Below are 18873 nucleotides of genomic sequence, written 5' to 3'. Positions count from 1 at the left end.
GTTACCACATTCAGGGAGACTGCATTCAAGGTAAACGTTGCATATGTTGGCTCAATCTGAAATTACCTTTACATGACCAGCGTGCTTTAACGCAGATTTACTGCTGATCGGATTGAATCCCGGCCATAGGGTGCAATTCAATTGAGGAGGAAAACCAGGCTGTTTGAGATGTCAATGATATAAAAGTACCCCTTGGTTGATGCACATTTTTGTGCTGGCCCTGTGTGTGGATGTATTAACCTTGTTTAAACGTTGTTTTTGACTAGGCAAGTCAGTTAAGAAAATTATTATTTACAGTGACGGCCTAGGAGCAGTGGGTTAACTGCCTTGTTCAGGGGCAGAACGACATATTTTTACCTTGTCAGCTCGGGGTTTCGATCTCGCAACCTTTCCGTTACTGGCACAACGCTCTAACCAATAGGCTGCCCTAATGTCTCTTGATAAGGTTATTCATCTGATGTAAAAAATAAAAAAATGGCTGTCATTACCAGAACATTTTAATGACTTGTAGATGACAAATTTAAGTTGTTGCATTATCTGAAACAATGTTCTTCTGACATTTGTAGCGCAATAATGGTGGTTGCGTTCCAAACTGCCTATATTGTAGGCTAGTCCCCTTGCGCAGAATGTAAAATCTTATTTAGCCGTCCCTGTCAAACACTACACCTACATTTGTGGTCTGGGACCAATCAGATGTGTATCAGATTTCTTCAAACGCAAGTAGAGTTTAACATGGCAGGAAACACATAATAAGTTGCGCAGCATGACTACATTGCAGGCGGTATGAAATGTGGCCGGTGATATAACATCCTAACCACGTGTGTACGAACACGGAAGTTTTCGCTGTTTTTGGTCAGACCAGATGCATTGTGGGAGCAGGTTGTGTAAACCAAAATGTCAGCCTCAAGTTACAACAGTTTTTGGCGCACTGGCTGGGATGTTTTGCGGGTTCCGATAGCCAAAATCAGCCTAGCAGTTGCACTATCTAATTTCCCGTCGAGGTGCAGTGCCAGGGCATATGGCACAGGCGGCACCACGTTTGGATCCAAACTCATCTCCACTCTTCCCCTGCGCGCAACCAACAGGCGCGTCTTTGGGTTCGCTTTTTTGTTCGGAGGGGGAGTCGGCTTGTATCAAACCATACAATTCTCATTTCAACAGCATTTTGCAGAGGATGAATTGCCCAATGTAAGGATTTCAACCATTTATGCTTCGTACTTTTAACTCTTCAATGTCACGTAATTCATTGTTTAACCTCATTCATTGTGGCTCATGCATTCTTTATTACGATGTATCTGTCGCTCTCTCTCTCTAACGGTCTACAGCTTTTCCATGGATGTCCACAAAACTTGATGTAGTTGCACTGTACCTTTGAAAGTATGTCTCATGTTTTGCTGCAACGGATCAGAAATAATGATATTGGGATAAACACTGTATGCAATCGTATATTTACCCACAGCTCCCCAATCTCCAATATAGCATCCCCACAAACCACGGCTCTGACCTGACGTTTGCCACAGACTTAACGTTTACCTTATACCAGTACAAGACCTGTCCATACTGCAGCAAAGTGCGGGCATTCCTCGACTACTATGGTTTTCCATATAAGGTTGTGGAAGTCAACCCTGTCATGCACACGGAGATCAAATGGTCATCGGAGTACCAAACGGTGCCCATTCTTATGGTGGAGGGGAAAGAAATTGTGGTAAGCAGAGTAGATCTCAAACTTGAAGAAAAAGTGTTTCAAGCAAGTACAATTTTTTTTCACCTTTTGTTTAATAAAACCATCTTTCTCTAATTGCTTGTCAAACAGCAACTGAACAACTCATCTGTCATTATCAGTGCAATGAAGACGTGCATGATTGACAAGTAAGTAAATAATGTAATTAAATAAAAAGCAGAATGACCTATTGCATTTCAACCCTACAATATCACTTATTTCTATACCTCTGTTCTCTTTTACTTTGCAGAGAAAGAACGATGTCAGAGGTTGTAAAGTACTTTCCGAGACTCCCGTCTACCAATGCCTGGGGGAATGAAGTTCTGGAGTACACTAACAAATACTGGGTGATGTTGAATGAGATTAAGATCACTGAGGTGTACACATCTAAAAATGCCAGAAAGTAAGTTAGCTCTATGTTGTATTGATCTAATAATTTGATTGTTGTGATTTGTTCAATATTTTCTACATGTGCTAGAGTACATCTGTAAAGTGATGGGTATAAGCAATATAGCTGAAAAATGTCACATTTCACAGGGTGGAGCTACCCTCCAAATTGATTCCAGTTCTTTCAGATCTACATAACTTCATAGGGGGTATGGGCTAGCTAGAGGTAGTTTTTGGACTGGGCAAATCTCTGTTCTTTTTTCCAGGGAGGAGGTACGATGGCGTCAGTGGGCTGATGACTGGCTAGTGAACCGGATAAAGCCTAATGTGTACAGGACTCCCGCTGAGGCCTTAGCCACCTATGACCACATAGTGCGTGAGGGCAACTTTGATTCTGTTCCTTTTGCCAAGTATGGAGGGGCCTTCTATATGTTCTGGGCCTCCAAGGTCCTGAAAATCTGGTGAGTTTCAGATTGCTGTCAATCGTTGCAAATTACTAGATTTTATATGGAATGTTTTCAATTTTTCTCTTCAGTATGCTGGTCAATGTGAGTTTGTGCCTGGTCTTCTCCTCTGTTCCTGCCCCCACATAGGTACAAGTTACAGGACGATGTAAGGGAAGATTTGTACATGGCTGTGAATGAGTGGATAACAGCTATTGGGAGGAAGAGGAAATTCATGGGTGGTGACAAACCCAACCTCGCTGATCTGGTAAGATTTGTTGGGTTGTTGTGACAGTTTGAAAGGAAATTCCATTTCAGTTGGGTACAATTTACATTGACATGTTAAATTGAATACACATGTTGACAAGGGACCTCAATTTAGTAATAAAAATACATTTTATTTTAAGAGTTTTTCAAGACACCCAACTCTTGACTTAATTATTTGATAGGTTATCAGCGGTGTAAATAATGACTTTCTTTCTGAAGGCGGTGTATGGAGTCCTCCGATCCATGGAGGACCTGGAGGCCTTTTACGATGTGATGGAAAACACCAAGGTGAAGAAGTGGTATCTGGCCACAGAGAAACAAGTGAAGGAGCAAGGTGGTCGGAACCTATGAAGAAAACCACTGCAGAACTATCATGGCATAACTGAGTTCTAGGTTGCTGATTCAGGCTACCACTGCACATAGAACATCTGGATGCAAAGGTTCTCTACCAGTCAGCACACTTTCATAACATGACGGTTTTATATGTGAATGAACGGACAGTCTACCATGTTTCATGTTCTCTGTACAATCAAAGCCTCTTTCAAATATCTTTATGGATACAGTCTTAGTTTCCCAGAGAAAAGGTAGCTCAATAGTCATTTTATGTATGTATTAAAATAAATGTGTGTAAATATATGACTATTTAACAGTTAATGTATTGCAGTAATAGACTGTTATTCACTCTTTGTGAATCTGCGAAGTAGACCACTAAGCATGTTTAATTATTTTATCCGTATGCATACCTGCAATTTCACTCGTTTTATTTGCTGGTGTTGTATTACCCTGGCACTTCGTTGGTCAAGCTGTGTCATAGGCCAGATATTTTATACACACAGTCGTGGCCAAAAGTTTTGAGAATGACACAAATGTTAATTTCCACAAGTTTTCTGCTTTAGTGTGTTTAGATATTTTTGTCAGATGTTTCTATGGAATACTGAAGTATAGTTACAAGCATTTCATAAGTGTCAAAGGCTTTTATTGACAATTACATGAAGTTGATGCAAAGAGTCAATATTTGCAGTGTTGACCCTTCTTTTTCAAGACCTCTGCAATCTGCCCTGGCATGCTGTCAATTAACTTCTGGGCCAGCCCATTGGCAGCCCATTGCATAATCAATGCTTGGAGTTTGTCTGAATTTGGGTGTTTGTTTGTCCACCTGCCTCTTGAGGATTGACCACAAGTTCTAAATGGGATTAAAGTCTGGGGAGTTTCCTGGCCATGGACCTAAAGTATTGTTGTTTTGTTCCCCGAGCCACTTAGTTATCACTTTTGCCTTATGGCAAGGTGCTCCATCATGCTGGAAAAGGCATTGTTCGTCACCAAACTGTTCCTGGATGGTTGGGAGAAGTTGCTCTCGGAGGATGTGTTGGTACCATTCTTTATTCATGGCTGTGTTTTTAGGCAAAATTGTGAGTGAGCCCACTCCCTTGGCTGAGAAGCAACCCCACACATGAAGGGTCTCAGGATGCTTTACTGTTGGCATGACACAGGACTGATGGTAGCGCTCACCTTGTCTTCTCCGGACAAGCTTTTTTTTTCTTGACACCAGGCCATCCTCAAAGTCTTCGCTTCACTGTGTGTGCAGATGCACTCACACCTGCCTGCTGCCATTCCTGAGCAATCTCTGTACTGGTGGTGCCCCGATCCCGCAGCTGAATCAACATTAGGAGATGGTCCTGGCGCTTGCTGGACTTTCTTGGGCGCCCTGAAGCCTTCTTCACAACAATTGAACCGCTCTCGATGATCCGATAAATGGTTGATTTAGGTGCAATCTTACTGGTAGCAATATCCTTGCCTGTGAAGCCCTTTTTGTGCAAAGCAAGGATGACGGCATGTGTTTCCTTGCAGGTAACCATTGTTGACAGAGGAAGAACAATGATTCCAAGCACCACCCTCCTTTTGAAGCTTCCAGTCTGTTATTCGAACTCAATCAGTATGACAGAGTGATCTCCAGCCTTGTCCTCGTCAACACTCACACCTGTGTTAACGAGAGAATCACTGACATGTCAGCTGGTCCTTTTGTGGCAGGGCTGAAATCCAGTGGACATGTTTTTTGGGTATTCAGTTCATTTGCATGGCAAAGAGGGACTTTGCAATTAATTGCAATTCATCTGGTCACTCTTCATAACATTCTGGAGTTTATGTAAATTGTGAAAATTAATATTTGTGTCATACTCTAAATATTTAGCCACGACTAGTTGCTCAGGTACAAGTCAAATCTCTGATTAAAGTGTGGCATTACAACAATAGAAGAGTTGATTTCAGCACATAGTGTGGGACAAGGCTTGGTAGAAGTTGCGCCTCACCACTGTTAAAGGGGCCGACTCCCTCTAGAATTGGGGATAGAGCCATCTGAACCTAGATCTGTTGCACAGGAGGCTGCTGAGGGGAGGACAGCTCATAATAATGTCTGGAACGGAGCAAATGTAATGGCGTCAAACACATGGAAACCATGTGTTTGATGTATTTGATACCATTCCACTAATTCCGCACCAGCCATTACCACAAGACCATCCTCCCCAATTATAGTGCAACCTACCTTCTGTGATCTTTAACCATTATTCCTGCAATTTTTTTTATTATGGCCAACAGTGGGGGGTAATAGTTGGACCTATTCTGTTATGGGTAAAACTGGACAAATTGAGAGAAAAAAAACTATTTAAAGTAGGCTACTGTAGCTTAAGTGCGGAGGGAATTAGATTAAATTGTAGTAATATAACCTGTGCCTACATGGTGAGGATATAAGACCACGCAGTCACATGTGCTGCAATGGCTAGCATCTACCGCCATGTTGATCATGCCTTCTTCCAATACTGGATTTTATTCACATTTGATACAAAATGTTGCATCACAGATGTACACAAACTGTAGCATAATTATCTGGTTAACTGTACTGAGATTATGATTGAAGAATTGGCTAGATCAAGGCCCTTTATAACAAGGTATTTATCTGAAGCAACCAACATGGCCTTAGTATTGGGACCATCTCATGTCAAATGTCAAACTCTTAAGGGTGCTAATAAAGCATTTCAATTGTAATTAATGACATGAAGATTGGAGAATAAGCCTAATGTAAAATAATAAAAAAAGAAATACATTACGATAATTGTAAACCCAAGGTATTTTGTGTTGATTACCTTAATCTTTTTGTTTTTAACAATTTGCTTTGTTTTTCCATATGTAGTAGACCACAACTGTTATTTAGTAGACCACACAAGAGTCCCCTTCCCTTTTGCTTTATCACTGGCATGGTGGGAGGGGATGTTAGGCTGCATTTACACAGGCAGACCAATTCTGATATTTTTGCCCACTAATTGGTCTTTTGACCTGATGTGAAATGATTTTATCAATCTTTTTCAGAGCTGATCTGATTGGTCAAAAGAACAATTAATGAAAACAATATCAGAATTGGGCTGCCTGTCTAAACACATTTCCCCTGGAGAACAAAAAAAACATACAACTTAACAGCTACAAAAATATCTTTACCAATGATATACCTCTTCTTGATGGTCATTACTATGGGCAGCCCAATTCCGTTTTTTTTCGATCAGATTTGGGCTGCCTGTGTAAACGCAGCCATAGCAACTCACACTGACCACATTTACACGTGCACAGTATTCCGGATAGTAGCTCATATCCCACTTAAGGTCTTATTGGGGATAACCTGTACATACACTTTTGATATCCCATTCAAGAGTATCCCTGTATCCATGAATAAACAGAATAGTCCTAATTTAAGTTAATATGGGTTAAATTGAATAGTAACAGTTCTGGACACTGACTGCTGGCCTATAAAGTAACTGAAATCTGGAAACTGACTGCTGGCCTATAAAGTAACTGAAATCTGGAAACTGACCGCTGGCCTATAAAGTAACTGGAATCTGGAAACTGACCGCTGGCCTATAAAGTAACTGAAATCTGGACACTGACTGCTGGCCTATAAAGTAACTGAAATCTGGACTATTCTGCCCTTGAGTTGCGTTCCCATGCAAAACTAGACAGATAGCTAACAACTAAGTCTTCAATAAAACTCCCAAGGCGTGACTTTTCTTGAATGAATATATTGAAAACGTTTATGTTGTGAAACTGCAAAATACAGAAAAGAATATACTTTAGTGTTCAATTCACACCGACATACTGTAGCTGTACATTAAACATTTGAAGTTGCATAAATACAAAGCACGCGCTAAGGTACCATGCATCTGGCATGATGCCAAACCATATAGCTAATTGTTAACCATATGGTAATTGCTCCTTTCATTACTCTAATAATGTATAACCATCTATGTAGAATAACAAAGCATATTACACTAGAAACAGTAACAAAACTACAGTATTGTATATTTTACAATTCGTTTGCATGACGCATGAGCAAAGTAATACAGCTAACGACATACACAAAAGGCATTGCAATTTGTGAGTAAATGCAACCAACATTGATATGTAAGAAACTCTATCAATAACAAGATTATTATCATTAGCTAAATGCTTGAATCGAATTTACAAACAAATATTTTTCCAAGGCTGAAGCGTGACAAGAAATAACTACATTGAAAGACCTGCACCGTAGCGTTGTTTGTAGCTGCTTCTATGCGTGCAAAACAAATTCTGAACTTCCCGTTTGCGTTGTCTTTCTAAGTACCAGAAAGCGCCACTAGGGGGCAAATAACACCATTGAACACAATGAAAATCCAATTTAACCATTGTAATAAAATAATCTGTTACCTTTTAACAGGATGGCAGCACATGGACACTGACTGCTGGCCTATAAAGTAACTGAAATCTGGAAACTGGCTGCAGGCCTATAAAGTAACTGAAATCTGGAAACTGACTGCTGGCCTATAAAGTAACTGAAATCTGGAAACTGGCTGCAGGCCTATAAAGTAACTGAAATCTGGAAACTGACTGTTGGCCTATAAAGTAACTGAAATCTGGACACTGACTGCAGGCCTATAAAGTAACTGAAATCTGGACACTGACTGCTGGCCTATAAAGTAACTGAAATCTGGACACTGACTGCAGGCCTATAAAGTAACTGAATTCTGGACACTGACTGTTGGCCTTGTTGGAATCGGCTAAACTTTGAACATTGACATATGAAATAAATGATAGAGACGAAGCCTTGAATAGAAAGAGTCTGTAACAACCCAGAAGGCTTTGGAATGTGTTTGATGGAGGAGAGGAGAGCTGTGGATTAGGTGAAGGAGGGGTTGAGGTCAGGAGGTGAGGGGTGAGGTCAGTTCCCCTTAAGGGAGTAATCAGGGTTAGTATCTGGTTACCTTCTTTCTCTTGGGCATAAACTAAGGATGGAGAGAGGGAGTGTCTTTTAAGTAGGATGTATATAACTGTGATGTCTGAAATGTTTTGCTGTCTGATTACAGCTGTACAGAACCTTTGGGAATGATTAAACTTGGTTAAAGCTTCTCTAGTGTCCGTGGGTTATTTCCTCTGAAAAATAAGAACCTAACAATGTAAACTTCTGACTTTTGTGATGGTTTTGTGATGAAACAAAGGTGTGGTTGAATTTATTCTGTGCCTTCTTCTTATTGTCTCTGCCTTTAGGCCTGTGTATCACGGTTGCAAGGCATATGAACTAACAGGTTTTATACAACGAGTGGGTCTAATCTTGAATGCTGATTGGTTAAAAATGCATTCCACCCGGTGTCTATTCTGCAAGTTGTCACTGGCTAAATCTATGACGTTAAAATGCCTATTTACTCTGTTCCATCTGACTGCGCAATCCACTGTCTCATCAGCCCAGCCAGCCATGAACTTGATCTCCATGATAAAAAGCATCTAGACATTATCTCACATTTCTTTTAGACTATCATTACGTTTTCAACAGCTGAAATATGTATAAACGTTGCTGTCTGTCTCTCTGACATTTGCAACATTGTTTCAATATTCAAATCTAATCTCCAGCTGTCCCATAGTAATGAACATGTCGGTAGTCGGGATGAGCAAACAGGCAGGCAGCTTTTCTCAGCTAGTCGAAATCATGAATCAGAATCATTTCAATTGATATATACAAAGATCTATCAATAGAAAACAGGTCAAAGAAACAAAGTGCAGCTAGTTTGCTGTCTTTCCAGCTTCAGCTTGAAGTCATTGTGTTAGCTGTGTTGTTGGTTAGCTCCTCTGAACAACAGTGTCCTGACAAGAGAGCACATTTTCTACGTGCGAAATCGTGCATCATTAGCTCATTGTTATGGATGTGTCAAAATAAATGTCACTAGAAAACAGCTTAAACAAACGCAAATGCAGCTAATTTGCTGTTATTCTGGTTGCACTGTTTGACGTGACTGTAAATTACCCATAGTTGGGTAGCTAGCAAGTAAGGGATACGAACATTGCCAGCCAGTATGTCACGTCTCTAGCAACTGAACCGATAGAACGAACGACCAGCCAGTTTGAGTAGCAACCCTAGATTTGTGCCGGGACTTTATCTTGTGGAAGGATGAAATACTATGAATGAATTCATTAAAATATATTTTTCATGAAAATATGTCAATCATTATTTGAATATGTTGGTAACCCGTTGTATAAAACTGATAATGCCCTCGAAGCCGGTGTTTGGAGGATATATCGGCACAGTTTGTCTGACCTCAACTTCATCTCGGGCCTAACAACACCTGTGCCAATATTTCCTCCAAACACCGGCTTCGAGGGCATTATCACTTAAATACTCCACACTCTAGAACAGTGTTTCCTAAACTCAGTCCTGAGACTGGGTGCACATTTTGTTTTTTGCCCTAGGCCTACACAACTGATTCAAATAACCAACTTATCAAGCTTTGATTATTTGAATCATGGTATATGTTCAATCCTATAATTATGAATTGTGCTAAGTTTGGATGTGATACTGAATTGAATCAACCAGACTCAGAGGTAAACTTCAAGATGTCTTTACTCCATCACTGTCGGAGTATCAAACCCTCCATTCCTTTAATGACGTGGTGACGTCATGTATGTCACATTAATACACAACAGTATATGGCCAATATACCACAGCTAAGGTTTGTTCTTATGCACGACACAATGCGGAGTGCCTGGATACAGCCCTTAGCCTTGGTATATTTAGCAATAAGGCCTGAGGGGGTGTGGTACATGGCCAATTTACCACAGCTAAGGGTTGTTCTCAAGCACGACGCAATGTGCCTTATTGCTATTATAAACTAGTTACCAACGTAATTAGAGCAGTAAAAATACTTGATTTGTCATACCCATGGTATACGGTCTGATATACCACGGCTGTCAGCCAATCAGCATTCAGGGCTCGAACCACCCAGTTTATAATTGCCATTTATACAATGGGTTGGTCTAATCCTGGAAGCTGATTGGTTAAAACCACGTGATCAAACAAAGCTTCAAATTGGTACATTGTGTTAGATCAATAGCGCTTTGAAATCTGAATCGGAGCTCCAGTATCAATCGTCACATCACTTGCTGTAGTGTAGCAGAGCCAGCTTGATAAAGCTTGCCTGACGATAATATGCTTTCAGGTGTGTGGGCTGTTAGGCTGTTGCTCCCCTATTTGGCCAGCAGATGTAGCCAACAAGCAGCCAGACTGTATGACATTGGCAAGCACAAGTAAATGGGTAACCAAATCGTTGTAATTTATTTTAACCATTGTTGTAACTACAGTGCATTCGGAAAGTATTCAGACCCCTTCACTTTTTCCACATTTTGTTGTTACAGCCTTATTCTAAAATTGATTCGTCCTCCCCCTCATAAATCTACACTACCACATAATGACAAAACAAAAAGATACAAAGTTTAGAATTTTTGACAACTGTATAATTTTTTTTTAACTGAAATATCACATTTACATAAGTATTCAGACCCTTTACTCAGTACTTTGTTTAAGCACTCTTGGCAGCGATTACAGGCTTGAGTCTTCTTGGGTATGACTCAACAAGCATGACACACCTGTATTTGGGGAGTTTCTCCTATTGTTCTCTGCAGATCCTCTCAAGCTCTGTCAGGTTGGATGGAGAGTGTCGCTGCACAGCTATTTTCAGGTCTCTCCAGGGATGTTTGTTTGGGTTCAAGTCTGGGCTCTGGCTGGGCCACTCAAGGACATTCAGAACTTGTCCTGAAGCCACTCCTGCATTTTCTTGGCTATGTGCTTAGGGTCGTTGTCCTGTTGGAAGGTGAACCTTTGCCCCAATCTGAGGTCCTGAGCTCTCTGGATCAGGTTTTCATCAAGGATCTAGACTTTGCTCCGTTCGTCTTTCCCTCGATAAAAACTAGTCTCCCAGTCCCTGCGGCTGAAAAACATCCCCACAGCATGATGCTACCACCACCATGCTTCAACGTAGGGATGGTGCCAGGTTTCCTCCAGATATGACACTTGGCATTCAGGCCAGAGAATCTTGGTTTAATCAGACCAGAGAATCTTGTTTCTCATGGTCAGAGTCCTTTAGGTGCCTTTTTGGCAAACTTCAAGCGGGCTGGCCACTCTACCATAAAGGCCTGATTGGTGCTGCAGAGATGGTTGTCCTTCTGGAAGGTTCTCCTGTCTCCACAGAGGAACTCTGGAGCTCTGTCAAAATGACCATTGGGTTCTTGGTCACCTCCCTGACCAAGGCCCTTCTTGGCCAGGCGGCCAACTCTAGGAAGAGTCTTGGTGGTTCCAAACTTCTTATGAAAGAGGTGGGAATGTTGTTCCTTTGTCATGTAATTAGCGTTATAGATTATTTTCAAGATTGTATTTTGCTTATTGTTTTTCGCGATGCAAATATTGGATCGCAAATGAGACAACCTGGTTCAATATGGGTCCCGAGGCAAAACCATTTGAGAACTACTTATCTAGTATACACAGTACAAGTAAAACGTTTGGACACACCTACTCATACAAAGGTTTTTCTTTATTTTTACTATTTTCTACATTGTAGAATAATAGTGAAGACATCAAAACTATGATATAACACATGGAATCATGTAGTAACCAAAAAAGTGTTAAACAAATCAAAATATATTTTAGATTTAGCATTTTTCAAAATTGCCAACCTTAGCCTTGATGACAGCTTTGCACACTCAGCATTCACCTGGAATGCTTTTCCAACAGTCTTGAAGGAGTTCCCACATATACTGAGCACTTGTTGGCTGCTTTTCATTCACTCTGCGGTCCAACTCATCCCAAACCAGTGGCTCAATTGGGTTGAGGTCGGTTGATTGTGGAGGCCAGGTCATTTGATGCAGCACTCCATCACTCTCCTTCTTGGTCAAGTAGCGCTTACACTTCCTGGAAGTGTGTTGGGTCATGAAAAACAAATGATAATTCCCAATAAGCGCAAACCAGATGGGATGGCATATCGCGGCAGAATGCTGTGGTAGCCATGCTGGTTAAGTGTGCCTTGAATTCTAAATAAATCACTGACAGTGTCACCAGCAAAGCACCTCCACACCATCACACCTCCTCTTCCTTGCTTCACGGTGGGAAACACACATGCAGAGATCATCCGTTCACCAACTCTGCGTCTCACAAAGACACAGTGGTGGGAACCAAAAATCTCAAATTTGAACTCATCAGAAAAAAGGACAGATTGCCACCTGTCCAATGTGCATTGCTTGTGTTTCTTGGCCCAAGCAAGTCTCTTATTATTATTGGTGTCCTTTAGTAGGGGTTTATTTGCAGCAATTTGACCATGAAGGCCTGATTCACGCAATCTCCTCTGAACAGTTGATGTTGAGATGTGTCTGTTACTTGAACTCTGTGAAGCATTTATTTGGGCTGCAATTTCTGAGGCTGGTAACTCAAATGAATTTATCCTCTGCAGCAGAGGTAACGCTAGGTCTTAACCTTCCTGTGGCAGTCATCATGAGAGCCAGTTTCATCATAGCGCTTGATGGTTTTGAAATTTTACGCATTGACTGACCTTCATGTCTTAAAGTAATGATGGACTGTTGTTTTTCTTTGCTTACTTAAGCTGTTCTTGCCATAATATGGACTTCGTCTTTTACCAAATAGTGCTATTTTCTGTACACCACCCCTACCTTGTCACAACACAACTGATTGGCTCAAACACATTAAGAAGGAAAGAAATTCCACAAATGAACTTTTATCAAGGCACACCTGTTAATTGAAATGCATTCCAGGTGACTACCTCATGAAGCTGGTTGAGAGAATGCCAAGAGTGTACAAAGTTGTCATCAAGGCAAAGGGTGGCTACTTTTAAGAATCTCAAATATATTTTGATTTGTTTAACACTTTTTTGGTTACTACATTATTCCATATCTGTTATTTCATAGTTTTGATGTCTTCACTACTATTCTACAATTAGTAGATTGCCTCCTCAACCCTCCTCTCCTCCCTTTCTGCATCCTTTGACTCTCTATGTCCCCTATCCTCCAGGCCGGCTCGGTCCTCCCCTCCCGCTCCGTGGCTCGACGACTCATTGCGAGCTCACAGAACAGGGCTCCGGGCAGCCGAGCGGAAATGGAGGAAAACTCGCCTCCCTGCGGACCTGGCATCCTTTCACTCCCTCCTCTCTACATTTTCCTCCTCTGTCTCTGCTGCTAAAGCCACTTTCTACCACTCTAAATTCCAAGCATCTGCCTCTAACCCTAGGAAGCTCTTTGCCACCTTCTCCTCCCTCTTGAATCCTCCTCCCCCTCCCCCTCCTCCCTCTCTGCAGATGACTTCGTCAACCATTTTGAAAAGAAAGTCGACGACATCCGATCCTCGTTTGCTAAGTCAAACGACACAGCTGGTTCTGCTCACACTGCCCTACCCTGTGCTCTGACCTCTTTCTCCCCTCTCTCTCCAGATGACATCTCGCGTCTTGTGACGGCCGGCCGCCCAACAACCTGCCCGCTTGACCCTATCCCCTCCTCTCTTCTCCAGACCATCTCCGGTGACCTTCTCCCTTACCTCACCTCGCTCATCAACTCATCCCTGACCGCTGGCTACGTCCCTCCCGTCTTCAAGAGAGCGAGAGTTGCACCCCTTCTGAAAAAACCTACACTCGATCCCTCCGATGTCAACAACTACAGACCAGTATCCCTTCTTTCTTTTCTCTCCAAAACTCTTGAACGTGCCGTCCTTGGCCAGCTCTCCCGCTATCTCTCTCAGAATGACCTTCTTGATCCAAATCAGTCAGGTTTCAAGACTAGTCATTCAACTGAGACTGCTCTTCTCTGTATCACGGAGGCGCTCCGCACTGCTAAAGCTAACTCTCTCTCCTCTGCTCTCATCCTTCTAGACCTATCGGCTGCCTTCGATACTGTGAACCATCAGATCCTCCTCTCCACCCTCTCCGAGTTGGGCATCTCCGGCGCGGCCCACGCTTGATTGCGTCCTACCTGACAGGTCGCTCCTACCAGGTGGCGTGGCGAGAATCCGTCTCCTCACCACGTGCTCTCACCACTGGTGTCCCCAGGGCTCTGTTCTAGGCCCTCTCCTATTCTCGCTATACACCAAGTCACTTGGCTCTGTCATAACCTCACATGGTCTCTCCTATCATTGCTATGCAGACGACACACAATTAATCTTCTCCTTTCCCCCTTCTGACGACCAGGTGGCGAATCGCATCTCTGCATGTCTGGCAGACATATCAGTGTGGATGACGGATCATCACCTCAAGCTGAACCTCGGCAAGACGGAGCTGCTCTTCCTCCCGGGGAAGGACTGCCCGTTCCATGATCTCGCCATCACGGTTGACAACTCCATTGTGTCCTCGTCCCAGAGCGCTAAGAACCTTGGCGTGATCCTGGACAACACCCTGTCGTTCTCAAATAACATCAAGGTGGTGGCCCGTTCCTGTAGGTTCATGCTCTACAACATCCGCAGAGTACGACCCTGCCTCAGGAAGCGGCGCAGGTCCTAATCCAGGCACTTGTCATCTCCCGTCTGGATTACTGCAACTCGCTGTTGGCTGGGCTCCCTGCCTGTGCCATTAAACCCCTACAACTCATCCAGAACGCCGCAGCCCGTCTGGTGTTCAACCTTCCCAAGTTCTCTCACGTCACCCCGCTCCTCCGCTCTCTCCACTGGCTTCCAGTTGAAGCTCGCATCCGCTACAAGACCATGGTGCTTGCCTACGGAGCTGTGAGGGGAACGGCACCTCAGTACCTCCAGGCTCTGATCAGGCCCTACACCCAAACAAGGGCACTGCGTTCATCCACCTCTGGCCTGCTCGCCTCCCTACCACTGAGGAAGTACAGTTCCCGCTCAGCCCAGTCAAAACTGTTCGCTGCTCTGGCCCCCCAATGGTGGAACAAACTCCCTCACGACGCCAGGACAGCGGAGTCAATCACCACCTTCCGGAGACACCTGAAACCCCACCTCTTTAAGGAATACCTAGGATAGGATAAAGTAATCCTTCTCACCCCCCTTAAAAGACCTAGATGCACTATTGTAAAGTGGCTGTTCCACTGGATGTCATAAGGTGAAAGCACCAATTTGTAAGTCGCTCTGGATAAGAGCGTCTGCTAAATGACTTAAATGTAATGTAAATGTAGAAAATAGTACAAAAAAAGAAAAACCTGGGAATGAGTAGGTGTCTCCAAACCTTTGACTGGTATATGAATCATTGGTTTGCATGCGAGTTCAGGGAGTGTTCTAGGGAGAAGGGTCGGGAATTCTTCTCACACACCAGGGACGGGCGTGGTATGTGGTTTATGGGTAGAACAGTCAACAAATTCAAGGAATCAGTTGGGAGAGCGACCATGAAGACTATTTTCTTAATTGCTTTGTATTAAAGATGGCTTTAGAAATGTATTTAGACCTTTTCAAGGAGAACAACATTCCTTTTGATTTCAAAACTGTTTCACTTATGGAAGGTAGGTATTGTTTATAAAGTTGATGGAGAAAATTGGTTGATGTGTGGCTTGATTGAACCATATTATGTGTTTAATGTGAGGTGAATGGTTGAAATTGACAGTCCTCTTTTTGTACTGCGGTGATAGATCAGTTTTATGTGATAATATTTTGATGGATTGACTGTTTTATGCAGAAATAGTGCGATTGGTAAGATTTGCAAGCCCCTGCATAATACACTGGGAATTGTTGATTTTGCACACAAAAAATGCGATCGTTGAGAGACTAAACCTTTCTTTTAGAGGCTGTTCTTTTGGCGTAGGCTACACAATTCTTTCCACTTTTAAATGTTTTATTTGGAGTCTGGACACATTTAGTTCTTTGCATAAAATTGATTATAAAGACATTATAAAGGGTAAGTCTTACAATGCATTAAAACGGCATCCTAATTCGCCTGGATGCTATAAGTATTGTTTTAGCCTACCATACTGGTGAGCCTAATCCTATGGGTGCACATAATGAAAGGTTATCTAAAGCTTAATGAATACAAAAGTTATTTACAGAAGTAGGTGTCATTCCTTGAACTTCCAACTGACAACATCAGGTGGACGTTCAAGTCAGGTAGGGTAGGCTACTATTCTCCACTGCATGCAGGTAGTCTGTAGAGCAGCAGTAGGCACTCCCTTGACTTGCACCCCAGTTGTGTTTTCAGAGATGTAGGCCTAACCATTGGGAGCAAAACTGGACAATGTTGGTATTGTGATTCACTACATTGCAGGAGAGCAGTATGGAGAAGATTTCAGAAAGATCAACATGATGAGGAAAGCTCCTGCAATCCGAGATGGAGACTTCTGTTCGGCTGAAATGTGGGAATGAAAACATTGAGTTCAGTTGAGAGATCAATCATCTCTACTTATTTGATGAGGCAATGTAATAAGACTACTTAACAAATCCTTTGTGATGCCTAGAGTAACTAAACAAATCCCCATTCTGATTTTTAGTAACAATTGCAACACAGTGGCCAGGCCAAGAGTTTCAGTGACAGTTGATCAGTTCAATTACCTTTGCAGCATTGCCATTATGAAGTACCTGGCATAGAAGCACAAGACCGCAGACCACGGGAATCCAGCCGACCTGCAGAAGCTCACCCGTGTCAATGAAGAACTGTCCTGGCAGCACATGGGAATACGTATGCATGGCTCCAAGATGTATTGTCTCAGGGTAGGTGACGCTACTACAAGATCGAATGTAGAGTTGTTTTCACATTGTACTTTGAAGAACTTTGGACTTCATTCAGTAAACCCAGATAGCAATATTGACTCAGTAGCTTAAGCATACCTTTTTCCTGTGGTCAAATAGTCATGCACCAAGTTGATTCAGGTAATAGCTCCCGAGTGGCACAGAGGTCTAAGGCACTGCATCTCAGTGCAAGAGGTGTCACTGCAGGCCCTAGTTCAAATCCAGGCTGCATCACATCCGGCTGGGTTTGGGAGTCCCGAAGGGCGGCGCACAATTGGCCCAGCGTCATCCGGATTTGGCTGCGTTCATTGTAAAAAAAAGTCTTTGTTCTTAACTGACTTGCCTAGTTAAATTATAATGGTATTATTTTAAACAGATAAATGCAGTGGTTAGACTGCAGCGTACACATTGCCAAAGCAGGTGTGATTGAATGTGGCTCTTCGATTTTCACAGGTTAGAAAATTGACATCCCACTCTTCTTCTGCATTGCAACAAGCATGTTATAAGCGTTTGATACAGAGCTGTTTTGTATCTCAGTGTCCAAGTAACTTGTTATGTTAAATTTTGAGAGAGGAGGTTGTCTGATCTCATGCCTTCTCATTTTTCATGACATAATATCATGTTTCTGAATCCAACACATTTGGGTTGTACATGACAAAAGGCTGTCTTTGTGTTTCAGCTGTTGATACCAAAGATCATGGGTGTGGAAGTCCCCAAGGACAAGATGGATAGAGCCCTGGAGGACCTGGAGGACCTGGAGGGCTGGTCGAGAACATGGACGGCAGCAAGACGCAGGTCTTCAAGCCCAAGATCTTGAGATTGTTCTTCTGAATTCTCCAGTGACAGTGCAGTGAAGCTGGTCTTCTGTGAAATAATCAAGCTGGATCTGTTATTCAGCCACTGTGCACCATGTAACATAATAACAAAATAAAACCTTCTCTATGGAAATTCAGACACTCCCTGTTAGTACAACATATTTATATCCATTCCTTATTATTCTAATGTTCTAAAAGCTGTTTTATCAAACGTTTTAACCTTTTACTGTTTTTGATTGAATTAATAACTTATTAAACTGTGTTTAACGTTTGCAAACAATATACAGTGAGGGGAGAAAGTATTTGATCCCCTACTGATTTTGTATGTTTGCCCACTGACAAAGAAATGATCCGTCTATAATTTTAATGGTAGGTTTATTTGAACAGTGAGAGACAGAATAACAACAAAAAAATCCAGAAAAACGCATGTCAAAAATGTTATAAATTGATTTGCATTTTAATGAGGGAAATGGTGTGAAATGGTGAACACCGAAGGTGTTCGTTTCTTTGGTATCTGGGAGAGAGGCGGCCCGAAAACTTCTTGAATTACGTCAAGACTCCCGTAGTGTGGCAGACTACGCTGTTGACTTTTGCACATTTCGATACTTTTCTTCACGGATTATCTGAGGTGGTAAAAGATGAGCTAACTGTTCTGGAATTACTGGTGGACCTCGATTCCATCATCGCCCTCACCTTTAGAATTGATGGACGTCTAAGGGAACGCAGGAGCGAGAGGTCTGGCCTAGGTTACACTCGTTCATCCACAGTAGCTCGCTCACCTTTGAAGGAATCTGGAAGTCCGAGAGTCATCGGCGAAGGGTGAGTTAGATACTCCAGAACCTATGCAACTTAGCCTAAGTTCCAACAGTTGTCTGTACTGTGGGGCTGCGGGACATTATATAGCCACCTGCCCAGTTGAGACCTATTTCTGTAGTAGGTACACATACTCTGGTGAGCCAGACTGGGAATCATCTAAATCCCATCAACCGCACTCCTTTTTTTGTGATACCAGTCTAAATCTCTCCGGTGCTCATTGACTATGGGGCAGATGAGAGTTTTATGGACGCTACCCTAGTTCCTGAATTAGGTATCCCCACTCAACTCCTCTCTGATCCCATGGACGCTAGAGCACTGCACGGCTGCTCCATTCCCACAGCACTGTTCCTGTTAATCTGCAGGTTTCATGAAATCACAGTGAGGCTATACAGCTTCTCCTCATTGAGTCTCCCCATGTTCCTG

The 18873-nt window shown here is 42.6% G+C and overlaps 2 protein-coding genes and 1 long non-coding RNA gene across 3 annotated transcripts; 2 read left to right on the top strand and 1 right to left on the bottom strand.

The window, feature by feature from the left end:
- Positions 1 to 844: 844 nt before the first annotated feature.
- On the top strand, positions 845 to 5930 carry LOC115119082 (prostaglandin E synthase 2-like). The gene is made up of 7 exons (XM_029647825.2): positions 845 to 1188; positions 1460 to 1705; positions 1814 to 1869; positions 1971 to 2123; positions 2374 to 2568; positions 2701 to 2818; positions 3037 to 5930. The coding sequence occupies exons 1-7, from the start codon at positions 895 to 897 to the stop codon at positions 3166 to 3168; spliced, it is 1194 nt and encodes a 397-aa protein (XP_029503685.2). The 5' UTR covers positions 845 to 894; the 3' UTR covers positions 3169 to 5930.
- A 934-nt stretch (positions 5931 to 6864) lies between these two features.
- LOC135571374 (uncharacterized) lies at positions 6865 to 8232 on the bottom strand. Its single transcript, XR_010463749.1, has 2 exons — positions 7322 to 8232; positions 6865 to 6903 (listed from the first exon to the last, which is right to left on the bottom strand). It is a non-coding gene; the product is annotated as an uncharacterized LOC135571374 (long non-coding RNA).
- A 7291-nt stretch (positions 8233 to 15523) lies between these two features.
- On the top strand, positions 15524 to 18253 carry gstt1b (glutathione S-transferase theta 1b). The gene is given in 4 exon segments (XM_065017262.1): positions 15524 to 15603; positions 16359 to 16446; positions 16651 to 16801; positions 17499 to 18253. Coding segments are annotated over 4 exon segments (456 nt in total). The 5' UTR covers position 15524; the 3' UTR covers positions 17637 to 18253.
- Positions 18254 to 18873: the final 620 nt, after the last annotated feature.

The sequence above is a fragment of the Oncorhynchus nerka genome, linkage group LG4, assembly GCF_034236695.1.
Source record: "Oncorhynchus nerka isolate Pitt River linkage group LG4, Oner_Uvic_2.0, whole genome shotgun sequence".
Lineage (NCBI taxonomy): Eukaryota > Metazoa > Chordata > Actinopteri > Salmoniformes > Salmonidae > Oncorhynchus > Oncorhynchus nerka.
The sequence above is the reverse complement of the archived record's forward strand: the minus strand, read 5'-3'. Positions and strand labels throughout refer to the sequence as shown.